We start from the raw sequence: 14,836 nt of genomic DNA on the forward strand, positions 1-14,836 counted from the left end.
TATTTTTTGTCAAAAACCCTTTCCTATTGCCAGCTTTTGCAGTAGTTGTGGTCTTGCTTTAATTTTGTATATTAGCCTTGGATTGAACACATTAATCATTATATAACTAAAATATTTATTTATTTGGCTTTAGTTCGTGACAGGTCAAACGTCAGAGTTGTCAACTTTATTACCGTTATTAATTATATTTTTTGTTGGCAACACTGAAAATATTCAGAGTGACCAATATCAAAAAAACACAACCACTAAAAAAATGGCGGCCACCTGGCAGCAGTCATTTTTGGGTATGGTGAGCATATGCATAAGCAGTTCAGGTATATTTATGAAGTTTATGATCAGGACCCTGACGTTTAATTTATTTTAAGTCATTAACAGATGACAGTTTTTCTACTTTCCTGAAAAAAGTCATCAAACACAAATAAGTAACATTGGCATCGTCGCAAACTAGTCTACACAATATGACGTTTCTTCCACCTAATTCCTCTGACATTTGACAACGACGGCGGCGCATAAAATCCGTTTTTCTGACAGTTCACGTCAAGTGGTTGAACGGGAGGTTGTTGGAGCGGGTTCTCTCAAAATCCTGCCGAAAATTTTAGTGATCGCGAGTGGAATTTAGTTTTTTTTTGGTGTGAATATTCCTGAAAAACGTCCAAAATGGCAAGCAGGATGGCCGGTCAGACTATAAACGACAGGTTGCTAGCCGCACGGCATAGTATAGCGGGTCAAGGACTGGCCAAGGCGGTCTGCAAAGCGACCACAGAAGAAATGATTGGACCCAAAAAGAAGCACTTGGATTGTAAGTTGATGTCTGTTTGTTTTGTCTTTTTTTTCTCATTCTCCTCCAGCCGTTGAACGAATTGTTTAATTTGCTGTTAAATCAGTCGATTCCTATTGTAATAATCTTTGAATTTTTTTTTTATTGAACCTATTAAGGAGGTGACGTTACAGACTGGCGATAAGGAATGATAGAAAACAATTGGGTATTAGCAAACATTTTAAAATGGTTTGTTTTTATTGTAAAAATCATAACCAAGGGTCTAAAATATCCCTTAACAGACCCAAAGTTTAACAGGAAATAAAACCAGTCAACCACTTCAACCACCTGCTCTTTTCATTACTTATTTCCACATTTTAGCACCCATTGTCTTGTCCTTTTCTTGGATGTAAATTATGTATTTTAGTTAGTAGCTATGTTTACAATGCAGGGATCTATTAGGTCCATGGATCAAATAACTATTTTTATTTAATACAGGCTTTTTACAAAAATTGCTTTTGAGGGTTAAATTAGTGCAGGATTATCTCTAGGATCAAAATGTCAGTTGAAGGGAGTTTATCAGTTTAGAGAAAGAATTATAGGACAACCTCTAAATCTTTAAAAGTGTTATTGTTGTTTAAAAATTATAAAAATAAATTAATAAAAACCTAAGCTAATATCCAATAAAATGTCAAACTTGTCATTTTGGTACTTTAAATTAGGTCCTAGGTGTTTACACTGAAAAAAAAATCTACCCTGTTTGGGAAGCATCAAATTTGGGTTTAGTGTGCTGCTATTTACACTGAAAAAATAGTCCTCATGATGCCATTTGATCCAAGTATTAAATATTTGGTACAAGCATTGTAAATGTAGCTACTGATTTTGAGTGATTTGATAAGATCTAAACTACTAGCAGTGGCTCAACTCAGAAAATGTGCATGACATAAAAATGTAGCTGAAGAACAATAATTGATTGTAAAAATGTCCTTGTTCGTTCTCATTCTTGTCACCTTGCAGAAGTGATCTTTAAGACATCAGCACCAAATGACAAACACCAAACATGTAATAAGTTTCTCTGCTGATACCTAAAATATGTATAACAAATTACCCAAAAATATAACATTTTTCCTAGAACTCTATTTTACTGAAATTACATCTGAAATACCCAAAATACTTCTAATAAAATTACTATTAAATTCCAAATGATGCACACAGGTTGAACAAATGCCTCATTGAATTTATAATAATAATAATAATAAATAATTTTTATTTCCATAAAAACATTTTAATGTTCAAATCATTACAATAGGGTGAATGTACAAGCCGGACACCACTAGCACTTGAACAAAAAGCATTCATTTTGAAATAAGATGAAATTTAAACTGCCCCAACTTTTAAAAACAATTGACCAATAAAACTAACTAGTTTTGCTTCATCCTACTGTCACAGTTCAGTTCTTCATTAGTTTCGACAAGTTCAAAGTTGGCATTGTGTCGTGAGTTAAGATTATTTGTGAAATTTGTTAAGAATAAGTATACTATAAAGGTAAATCAAATATGTGGTGGTTAATTTTCATTAGGTTTTATAATGTTATCCTGTATATAATAGATGAAACTACTAGGAAAAAGTATTTTTTTATAATTTGGTAAAAATTACAAACAAGAAATAAGGCATCTTGTTACTAGAGCAATAAAAAGCAGAAACTCCAGTAGTCGGACACATCTCCCAGCTTCAGGTGAAATGAAGTGAAAATATGTTTGTCTGTTTCTAATTTAAAATGAAATACATTTGTCTATCTCCTTTTTTCAAGGATATAAAATATGTTTTTTTTTCTTTAAGCCAATAACCATACATCATACTTTTTCAATATTAAACCATTTATTTACCTCTACAAAAATGGTCTGATTACTGGTATATGATTAATTTTTCCACTAGCAAAAGTTGACAAAAAAAGTTTAATTTTGAGATTCTAAAGAAAACCTTAACTTAGCTATTGATCAAATTTAAAAGGGTGGAAGTTTAAGAAAAATTTTTGACAATTTGGTGTTTCAAAGTCAAATGAATCTCAGAAATGTCCTGATCCTATATTGACATTGAACAATGAACAAAAAATAGCTGAATGGGTAAATAATTTGGCAAAAGGAATATTTTATTTTAGTTTTTTGTTGTACAAATGCACTTTACTAAACGGGTATTGTAGTACAAATTGTTTTTAAAATGTCATTTAGCTATAGTATTGCACACTAAGCTAGTGTTTTAAAAAATAGTTTTAGTGATTATAGTGATTTATTTTTAATTAAAAAATGTACTCATGATTCGATTGTGTTGGACTTATGTCCATGACTTTTGTCATATATACATTTATAAATAAATGAAATTAAAATAATAGTGACTTGTCAAATATTTAATTTTTTCCTTATCTGAATATTGTCTACTCAGCTAGGAAATAAGTTTTAATATACTCAAAATGTCAACATATACAGACTTACCAAATACATCAACATCTAAAGTGGCTTACAGGCATAGATATTTAATTGAAGTTTTATTAGAAAATTTATGCGATTACTGAAACCCAGAATATCTATTTGAAATGTTTAAATTTTAAAGTAGTATGCATTATTATAAATTATGAGAAAAGTATGTCAACATAATACCTCATAAAACAGCAAAATCTAAGTGTGGTGACTAGTATGTGGCTGGTCATCTGCTAATCAACTCACCAAATTTGCATAACGTAATTTGTAAATTGTCCAACCATAGTTTTTGAAAAACATTACAAAGAAACACTACTGGAGGAACAGTGGAGTAGGATGAATAACACTGTTGAACTCTTTTCTGTAAATGTGCTGTAAATTCTAATTTATTCGCAATAAATGTTTTGTGAATACTGTGAAATACTGCTTAAAATTTGTATAATAAAACACCTTGCTTAATAATTATTCTAAACCAATTTTGTGGAAAAATCTTCTTACATGCAAAATACTTTGGCAGTTTCAGTCATTTTGTTGAGTATAAAGCAGTATAAAGTTCCAGTAGTAGGGTAAAAGCTCCTTTGTTGTTTTTTTTTCAAATGCAACACATTTGCATTTTAATGGTCCATGTGTCTTAAATACTATATACCTTGAAGTACCAATGCAACAATATTTATTTAACTCTATAATATTTCTTTTTGTCATATTTCATTAGAGTGCTGAATGTGTAATATTTTGTACAATGAGATGAACATTGAAAGTCTGAAATTTACACATACATATTTTTTTATGCATTAGTGAAAGTGATATGTATTCTATGGTATCTACTTAAAATCAGCTTATTTATGTTTTTTTTTTCCTTTTTACTGTGAGAATGGTTACATGTAAAATTCTTTTGTAAATCAATGAAAAATAAAATAAAAAAGAATACATTTACAGGAGTTTTTCCTATTTTCTTTCTTTTTCATTATTCTTGTTCCCTTTAGCCTTAATTTCCCTATTTTTTAAAAAAATTCATTATCAGTCTAATTGTGACAAAATTATATAGGTTTATAACATTTGCAATTAAAATCATTGTCATTTTTTATTGGTGAAAATTCAGGGAAACATACATTAATATATTGCCTTGGCCTTGAATAGGTACTTTCTAATTATTATATTGTTTAGTGATTACTAATTAGTAAGATAATTGGGGTTTAACAATATACATATAGTAAATTGCTCTATGATGGAAACTTAATATACCTATAAACCAATTTGAACCCCATAATGTTATTATCACAATAATATTTATTTATTATTGCACTTGTAAATTACTAAATATTGGTGAATTTAATTGGGCATTACAAAGTTTTTCCAATATGACCATTGTTTATTAACATAATGGGTAAAAACTCGGGAGCCCTTTATAGACTTTCCCTTTACTGGGTGAGATAAACCATCATTGTTGACCGACATTTATTATTCAAAATTGCTCAATATCTAGGCATTTTAATTTAATTCTATTCTATTTAAAGAAATTCAAGATCAAATGGAAATGTGGGTATTATTCAAATTAATAAATAAAACTGATACTTATTGATGAAGGGTAGACCTTGGCTTCGACAGACGACGGTATACCAAAAATATTGCATGTTTAAAGACCCTAAAAACGAAACGCACGAAATATTTACTTTACCACAACATAAATCCACAAAATTCACATAAGTATTTTTGTGGTTGCCCATGCACATAAGATATTTCTCAGTATTTTGACCCCATTAACGAAATTGAAAAAAAAGAAGAAATTGTGCGCTACTTACGCCATTTAACCAGTTGACCTCAACCTGTATGTCTAGATGCATTAATAATATTGAGTGCAAGTTACATAAATACGTAATGGGTACCATTCCAATTGTTTTGAAATTAATGAATCTTTAATTATATGGATACTATAAATTAAGTCAGTAGAATAGAATAAAATATTGTTTCTCAAAAATGCTAATGAAGCAGGTAAAATAACCTTTTCCACTGCATGAACGTTAAAGAATTCGTTATAAACGAAAGCCATAGCATCAATGTGCCGCATTAGAAGAAAGAACCAATTTAGCCTTGAAAGTTCAAAGGCCTGTCTACTGATGGTCACTCTGATGGAATCTGAAAAAAGGGCAGAAGATTTTAAGTGGTATAGTGAATTCTTTTACAATAACGTATTTTAAATGATTGGTGTATTTTGTTACATGAATATGTACTAAAAAATATATAGCGGCGTATATATTCGGCTATAATTTAACAAAAACAACTTGATGTCTGTTATGCTTTGATAACAACAGTTATCAATTAAATGAGAGGCTGGTTTTTTATTACAGTGTAGGATAAAAAGCGAAAACGATCCTCACGCCCCCTTATTTCATTTTAAATTTCTGTCATTTTATTGGGAAGTAAAGTGTATTTGGTTTTAATTTTCCTATTCAGGGAACATCAATTAATAACAATAATAATTCTGCCTTGCTATTTTAACATTACTTGTATTTTTTAAAATAATTGTATGTCATGTTCTTCTTAGCCAGGTTTTTATAAATTTTATTAGGTTTCATCAAGTTTTCCAGTGGCAGATCTAGAGGTCATTTATCCACTCCTGAGTTTTCCGGTTTTGTAAAAATGAAAGTGAGTCTTATAGAGAAAGTTTTTATAATGGTGCATAGTTTTGTCCTGGCTTTCTTTTCCAGTACTACAGGATGTTCATTTTAAAACCCTCACGTCCAATATCTTGAAATCCGAGGGAAAAAATTAACTGAAATATGTTAAAAAAAATAACGCTGGCGGCAACTTCAAAACGATCAAAAATAATTTTGTTCCCTATCACCTTTGCCATCAGGCATCCTTCAGAGGAAATCTTAAACGGTAGGAGGAATCAAGTTAATGAAAATTGTAATACTGTGAATTGCTATACTGCCCTACTTAGGCAAGTTGTTCTAACTGCTAAATAGTAGTTTTGAGAAATCTCTCATTTTAATGTATTTGTATGCACTTTTTTTACTTATTTAATTGGAATATTTTTTTTCTGAAATATATGTTAAAAAAAATAACACTATACGTCAATTTAGGGTTAGGTTTATTAACTCTCTTTATTCTCCAAAATATTTGTAGTTAGGACAATTTAAACTACAGAAAAATACAAAATCCTAAGCTCAAATATCACAAGTGAAAAACAAATAATAGCAAATCAAATAATAGCAACTCTAGAGCCTAAAACAACTTAAACAAAAATTGATGACAAGGTACATATACAGTGGTGTTGGGTTCATTATTTGCTAAATTGAATTGGCTGAAAGAAGAAGACATTTTTTAACAAAATAAAAGTCTGTTTGGTGGTATATGATCCTTTAATTTACTGATTAAATTGTTTTTTCTAATTAAATTAATTCCCTTAAGAGCATTTCTTTGTTTTGGCCTGTTAGCTCCTATTTGCAAAACTTAGCCAAAAATATATTGTCCAACTAATTTTTCTTTATAATATAAAAATTTTCAACCTCTTTTAAAATTTATTTGAATTAAATTGTTTAAATAAACGCGGTCATTAAGTTTCTGTAGCTTCTGCTTTGAAGTATAATCAGTAAAAGTAAAAAAATTATTTACAGTCATTTCCAAGACATTAACTTTCCTTGAATTGGCATTTTGAACTCTTGAGTCTCTAAAATCAGGAAAATCATAAACTTTTTCTAAAATTTATTTAAGACAATTCATTTTAGGAATCCTTGGAGTTTTTGCAGTTAGGCCAAAATGAATCGTACTATTTCGGGTATTTCAAATACAAATAGGACACTCTCGTTTAGTGGACCGAAAGATTATTGCCATTTACGTGCAAAACCGTCTTAACCTTAAAAACCATTTTTTGCAGTTAGGACAGCTTGCCTTAGCAGGGCAGTATAGAGTTTTTTGGAGAAAATTGGGAAAATCTCTTTTTTAGTCCAATTCAGTACTCAAAATAATACCAATATTTTAAGTTATGAATCAATCAATTCATACATCAATACAAAATACATAACATGAATTACATGATCATGAAGGAAATTTAATAAAAAAAATTTAACTGGGCCTTTGTCAAAGATGATCTTCAATTGAGCATAGATTTAATAGATTTTTGGGTATTGTGACAGATTGTGACTGTTGAATCTTGTTTTCCTCCCTTTAAAGACTTAATTAATCCAGGTAAATTCGTTTAATGAGGGAACACCTAAAAGAAGCTCTCTGCTCTTTCAACAAAAACAATCCTCAATTTGTAGAAGTGCACTTAATGACTTTAAAAATAAATATAGACAAGAAATAACAGGCCTATGGTATTTTAAGAGAAACGTCAAGTACCTCAATCCACAATGTGGAAAGTTATAAAAGGTTGTTTATCTGTGTTACCATCTTCTAAAGTTCTTGATTTTCAACAGTTTTATTATACCTTCTTTCTTAATATTGCAGATGAGGTGATATCGCAACTACCCAATACTGATGTTAACTTTGAGGACTATCTTCTAACCCCTGCTAAAGATACTAGGTCTTCTTTTCGAACAGTAACTTATAATGAAGTGAGACAAAAGATCAGACAGCTTAAAAATAGTAAAAGTAGAGACTGACTGTATTTGTCAATCTGTTGTTAACGAAGTCAAAGTTATACCAATATACAAAACCAAAGGATCAGTCGATGAGCTCACTAATTATCGCCCTGTTTCTCTTTTAGGTCTTTGAATCCCTGATAAAGGACCAAGTATCTGAGTACTTGGACAATAATAGTTTATTCTATCAAAATCAATATAGTTTTTTGAGTAAGAGATTCACAACACTTGCTGTTGATAAGATTACTCAACTTGTGGCAGAGGGTATGGAAAGTGTAGTATTTTAAAACCTGACTAAGGCATTTGATTGCATCTCCCATGGAGTTCTTCTAAAAAAACTTGGTTTTTATGGCTTTGATGAGCACAGCATTTCTTTCATAAGATCTTATCTTAGTATCAGAACACAGTATGTCTTATTTAATAATAGGTGCTAAGACCACAACTGCCTCCTCCTCTTGCCATAGTGAAAACTTGATATTGTGTGCATATGAAACCACTAGAACAATTACCTACCAGCCACCAGAAAATCTCAACATTTTCATCAGGATTCCCAAGTTGACATTGAAAGATGGTTCTTGGCAAAAAAAATCTAACACCTCCAAAACCTAATTATGAATTACAACAAGCCTTATTGTGAATTATATTATGAATAATATAATGACATTATGCTGATGGAATGTTTTGATATCTCAAATTTATTTAAAAGAAATTGACCCACTGAAATTTTTTTGTAAATATCCTTTTTTTGCTTCGTAAATTAATTTTTCATGTTATGGACAACATACCCATAAACTCATTTTTTGATTAAAACCAAGATAATCTCATGAGATAAAAACTCTGAAAAACAATGTGTAAAGTAACAAAAAAGGTAAACAACTTATCTGTTTATTCCAAAATATTTATCCACACAGTTAACTTAAACATCACTAACTGAATAACATCATTTATTTCAAAAATAGAATCAGATACTCCCTACAAAAAATCTCTATTTTCTTTAGCTACTGGTTCTTTAATACATTGCATTAACATTCAACCAGCTATTTTGCACCTATTTCCAATTAATTATTGTTTGTTAAGTATTCAATCATGCTAGAAAAGCTGTCCCATTTTAAAATATAAACAATAACGACTTGCCATACAATAAACCTCTATTGCAAACCTTATTTTTCATACAATTACCGATATTGAAACCTATTGCTTAATTTAATGTCGAATATGAGGTCAGTTGGCTTAATCTGTCCACTTTATGTAAGTTAATATTGTCGATATACATATAAATATTTGCACTCATTTCATGCATGTATGTATCTCTAAAGTAAATGGTATGCATTGCCTTCCAAATGTTGTATCTAGGTAGATACAGTTTATAGAGCAAATATATTTATTTTACAAATATGTTTGACTCATTGTTTTTATATAGAGGTATTAATGGGATATAGATTAGCAGTAGATATTAATAAAAAAAATTAGAAATTAGTAAATTTAGTCCTCTTTTGTCTTATATATTTACTGATTCCTGGAGGCACCTGTTAATACATAAAAAATGTTACATATGACAACAGTCAATTGTCAGAATTCGTCCAAAGAGTCATCAATGCTTTAATAAGCTAAAATTTTTTAAACTAAAGTTGTTTTACCTTAAGACCACTGAAAGTTTATTGTAAAATTTAATTGCCAGAAAATTAGGCCCATTTTAACAGTTTCCAAGTCTGCGATGTGACATAGAATAGATAGAACGAATAGTGGGGTACTTGACTTTGCTTTTGTGGATGTTTACTATATTTTGGAATACATATATAGACGGAAATGTAAAGATGTTAAAGCTGTATATAGATATTTCTGCATTTTTATCTATATCCTATGATAGCAATGCAATGTGTCAAACTTAGCTTGGTTAAGAATAAGGCCATTGAAATCACTGCTCAACTTTTAACTGTGCCCCTTGCATTTATAGATACTGAGGGGTCATCAGCTAACAAGACACATTTTCTCATTTGATTGATAAATGGGAGATAATTTAAATAAATTGAAAACAACAGCTCTTGAAGATGATAGCATCCCCTTAAGTAGACTACCTACTGTATTGCAGTATTTTAATAGGGCTTTCACTAAACTGATAATATTTAGGTTAATTAGCAGGCCATCTGAGACATCAATTAAGAGCCTTGTTTAGGTTACAAAAGGTGGTTTTACCAGATTGTTTACTCTTAAAAGCATTAGAAATACAGAAAGAAAAAAAAAACATACCATAAACATACATATGTGTACATAGAAAAGGTGTTATTCACAGGGTGAGTTCTTCCATAACACCTATTTAGCTTGCATTGCTTATTTTCATTTTATTAAATGCTTTATTTGGATGAAATTTAGGAGATTCATTGAGTGAATATATAATATTTTAATTTCCATGATAAAGATTAGGAAATCATATAAACTGACTGGAAATATACAACTTTTTTACTTGGAATCTGCGTCTCTTTATATGTTTTCGTAAATTTCTCTTTTTAAATTTTATTTAAATATTTATTATATCTGAAAAATATAATTTGATATCCAAAACCTGATTTTACTTCTGGGATAAATTTTGCAAAAAACTATATCAATATTTAGAAAAATTTAAACAAAAAAACGTCATTTAATTGTATACTTAACCGTAACAATGGAAGCATGAACTGTTCATTAAATTGAAAAAACTTCTAATCAATAAAACATATAATCATAAAAAATGGCATTTAACATTGTAAATAATATTTTAAGATATTAGATATATAGATTGCTTTTTTAATAAAAAAGCGAATATTTCCCTTTTCAAACTCTTTGAAAAAAATTTAATCCATACATAAATCTAAAAAAATATCACTTTAATTCTATAATCAAAATTAACCCATATGCAAAGACATTCTCCCACATATCTGATATTTCATTTTATTAAGAACATTGAAACTAGAATTAGTAAACAACTTTGTTTGAGTTCAATATGTTCACAGGGCCAAGGAGGGTGTTTTGTTTACAAACATATTCATTAATTCTCTTTTGTTGCAAGTTTACACGCATTCTCAAAATAGGAGATTTTCGAAGTACTTAAAAAAAATGCATAAAGAGTTCATAAACGGTAATATTGTTTATAATTTAAAGCCTAATCTATTAAAAATAATAAATATTTATCATGTAAATATTTTTTAACGACGTCACTGGTAAAGATTACTTGTGTCGGTGGAATAAACAATGCGATCGAGCGGCATTGCGATGTTGTCGCCTTTTTCTGTAATATAACGTTATCTACATTCATTTAACTTTGAATGTTGACTTCTTTATAGATTATCTTATCATATTTTCCAAAAAAAAATGCTTCAATAGTATTATTTTATGCCATTTACAAATTTTTATGATATTATATAGTGTGTTTTTTTGCCATTTCTACATAAGCATTTGGTATCATTGCATCAGAGATGTTGCAAGCAAACAAACGGCCTATATTTCAATGTTCTAAGATTATTTATAAATTTATTTTTATTATTATTTTTAAAATATCACAATGTAAATTTTTTTTATCTGTCCGATAAAAAAAATTTACATTGTGAGTTGCTTCTACATTTTTTAATTAATACGTAACAGTTTGATAAAATCCTAAGTAAAGTTTCTAATTACCCAAATGCGTGTTTACCTACGAGGAACCTACCTAGCAGTTTTCCTTAGATATAATATCATTAAACTCACTAACGACTCATTTATCAAGACATTAACACTTAATTAAAACTTCATCAGCCTTATTTGATTTTTCCTTTCTTATATTCCACATAATATAAAAGGTAAAAGGTCTATATAATCCGCCGAGCAACTCCGAAATAGAAATTATTTTTAGCATGAAACTAAAATTAGTTTTACCTAATGACTAGTTTAGTTTCCTGTTTATATCCTTGTGCAACGTAAATATTTTGATTCCTCGATTGATGTTTTTGTTTTAAGGGATGTACATTAACCTGTATACAAGATTATATACTAGATAATACTACACTTAAAATATCCTTACAACAGTAGAAAGCAACGAAAAATTTGATAATACACATTTGATTGCACAAAAATGATTGACGATTGTCATCGAAAGGTCAAATTATCATCCGATAATAATTGTTTATACAAAGAAGCATTACAATAACAAGATTTGAAATTTAAAAAATAACAATATAATTCATGTGCAAGAACGTGACACACATCTAAATTAACCGACTTAACATGGGAAAGTAATATAATTATTATGCAGTAATTGCGTTAAATAACTTGTTAGATAATTTCTACTTTGTTGAATATAAGAAAATTGTTTTATTAGTTGTGAGGAGATAGGCCTATTAACTACACACGAATCATTACTCTATGGTTTCATGACAATATTATCAGTTCATAGCCACCAGACAGAGCAAACAATCTAGCTGTATTTTCAGAATTAGTATTGAGTCAGGCCTATATCATCTATACAGATCTTAAGGCTTTAAGATATAAGTATTGGGTATTGATGATGGTTCTTATTTGAGGTGAATGATTCACTTTTATGTGCTGAACTCGTTCAGTTTATAATAAGACTTTGGTGCCGAGGTTTCTGAGCTTGATGCTTGGTTGATGGGTATTTTAAAAACAGTAAATCAGGATATAATAACAAACTGAACATTCATATATCTTTATTAATTTTCCAATAATGTCGCTATTTTTAACGCAAATATTTTGTTTTTATCATCACTGGTACATAGTATCTGACAAGCTTTAGTCTTTTTATAGTGTTTTATATGTCTGTATTTTTAGATTAAAGAGTAATTGATGTGCTAATTAAAGTGCACACAAGAGAAAAGAAAATGTTTTTTTTGTGATGTTATTTGAAGCCTTGGAACAAAATATGCAGTCTTTCATGTTCTGCCAGGATACAATTTTGTTGCTTAAATTTAATTTATATGTAAACATTTTCTACTCATCTCTTTTTCTCATAGAAATCTTATGGAAAGTACACAAAATAATTGTTGGATATTATTTTTTCTTCTCCTCATTCTTTTTACACTCTGGGGGTTTTCTGTTGGTTCATTTTGTTAAATACCTTTCTTCAAGTTTTTTTTTTTAACTTTTCCTCGACCTCAAGGTTTTTCATCTCACCTTTTTTTCTAGTTATGTGGCCAAAGTAACTAAGATATGCTTTATTGATTTGGTCTAGTAGATGCTTTTTGATTTTTAGTTTTTGTAGAATACAAGTATTTGTTCTGTGTTGCACCCATGACACTTTTAGAATTCATCTATACACCCATAATTCGAAGGCTTCAATTAAAGAAAAGGATATAATTTCAAGCTTTATAGAAACTTTAACTTCTCGATGATTTTTCCGTCCAGGGTGTGATGACCCTGATGAAGATTGTCTGTCCATGGCGTTTCAAAATAATCTGAAAAATGCTAACAAGAAAATGGAGAAAAAGTACAAAAGTTTGGAACATACGTGAAATTACCTTAAGCTTATGAATTGCGTAAAAGTGACTTAAAAGTACCTGCAAGATATGTTCTTTAGATTTGTTCCTCCATACATGTTCTTTAAATTTTAATTTATAAAAATATTATTAAGTGTAGGTTTTTAACTTCTGAGTCCTTATACTCTATAATATTAGTGCCTAGATTAAGTCTTATACAGTTCTGTAACTGGTTTTTATGAGTTTTATTTCAGAATAGAATGGCTGTCTTTATAGAGATGATATTTTCAATATTTTAAGGAATTGAATGATTTAGAATTATCAAAGTATATATGCTACATAGAAGTTGGTCAAATATACTGCCCTGAGCTACTTCTGATCTGACAGTAAGAAATCCTGATTTTTTTATCCCTCAGGGTAAATTCGCTGTTTTTAAGTAAAATCTGTATTGTTGTGACGAATTCATAACGAGTTACTTATTTTATTGGGTATTACGTCACCTATAGCAAAAATCAATTTAGAAAATACTATTTTTACACGTTAAAAATTTGATTTCTCCTTCTTTTCCTTTTACTTTTTTACTATAAGTGACGTAATACCCAATAAAATAAGTAACTCAGTTCGCTGTTTTCGCCCTACAAAATTATTTAAAGCCTGTATCACAGATGTAAATAGCTCCGCGCGGAGCTATTTACCTGTATACTTTAAAATCGCAATCACGATTTTATGATCCATCACATCAATTGCTTTGCAATAATCCGATATTATCAAGACAGTTGCATTTCATTTTCCTTTTTATAATAATACTAATTACGAATTGGTTTATTGAAATTTATAATTTATTTGTAATTTGTATCTTTTTTCTTTCTTCTCTTTCAGAGAAATTTGATATATTTAATGATTTTTGTTTGTTGAACTTTTTCTTTTCGGTTTTATAGTATGTATTTTTTTGAATTTCCTGTAATTGGGTTTTTAACTGTTGGAAATAAACCTGGTTATTATTATTATTGTTTCCAGAATAATGAGAAGTGGCAATATCGTCCACTATATATCACACAGTACCGTCGAATAACTATATCGGGCTCTAAATCCCGACTGTAAACATAGTTGATGATCTGTGTTCATAGATAGCTTTATGATCTGATTTATGGATACTTCTAGAGACTTTTTTTTGAATTACAACTAGGGAATGTGACTTTTTTATTTTTTGAAGTGCCTTTTTGGGTTTTAGTATTGACTGAATTTTGTGTGTGTATTGCAATTAGGACATTGGTTTAAACCATCTTCTTCTTCCTCAGCCATTGCTTGTCCACTCCTGAACATGGGCCAACTTTTGTAACTGCGCTATCTGTAACCAGTTTCTACCCGCAATTTTCTTAACATCATCAACCCATCTCTTCTGAAGGCTGCCTTTTTGTTTGTCTGTCTCTTGTTAGTCTTGATGTCCATCTATCTGTGTTACTTCTTGCTATATGCTCTGCTCATTGCCATTCAAGTTTAGCTATTCTTTCTACTACATCTGTCACCTTCGTTCTTCTTCTTATTTCTTTATTTGCTATTTTGTATCTTAGACTGATGCCCAAC

General features: G+C 29.6%; 1 protein-coding gene across 6 annotated transcripts in view; it reads left to right on the forward strand.

Annotated features, from left to right (window-relative positions):
* Window positions 1–515: 515 nt before the first annotated feature.
* LOC126739201 (phosphatidylinositol-binding clathrin assembly protein LAP) overlaps window positions 516–14,836 on the forward strand; it is a 48,673-nt gene continuing 34,352 nt past the window's right edge. For 2 of the 6 annotated variants that reach the window (XM_050444771.1, XM_050444772.1), the window contains exon 1: window positions 517–799. In XM_050444771.1, the coding sequence (XP_050300728.1) occupies window positions 658–799 (142 nt within the window). In that variant the 5' untranslated portion in view covers window positions 517–657. Of the gene's footprint in view, window positions 800–14,836 lie in introns of all 6 variants that reach the window. The other 4 variants (XM_050444774.1, XM_050444775.1, XM_050444770.1 and 1 more) reach the window with 3 other exon arrangements.

The sequence above is a fragment of the Anthonomus grandis genome, chromosome 8 (genome assembly GCF_022605725.1).
Source record: "Anthonomus grandis grandis chromosome 8, icAntGran1.3, whole genome shotgun sequence".
In the NCBI taxonomy this organism is placed as follows: Eukaryota; Metazoa; Arthropoda; class Insecta; order Coleoptera; family Curculionidae; genus Anthonomus; species Anthonomus grandis.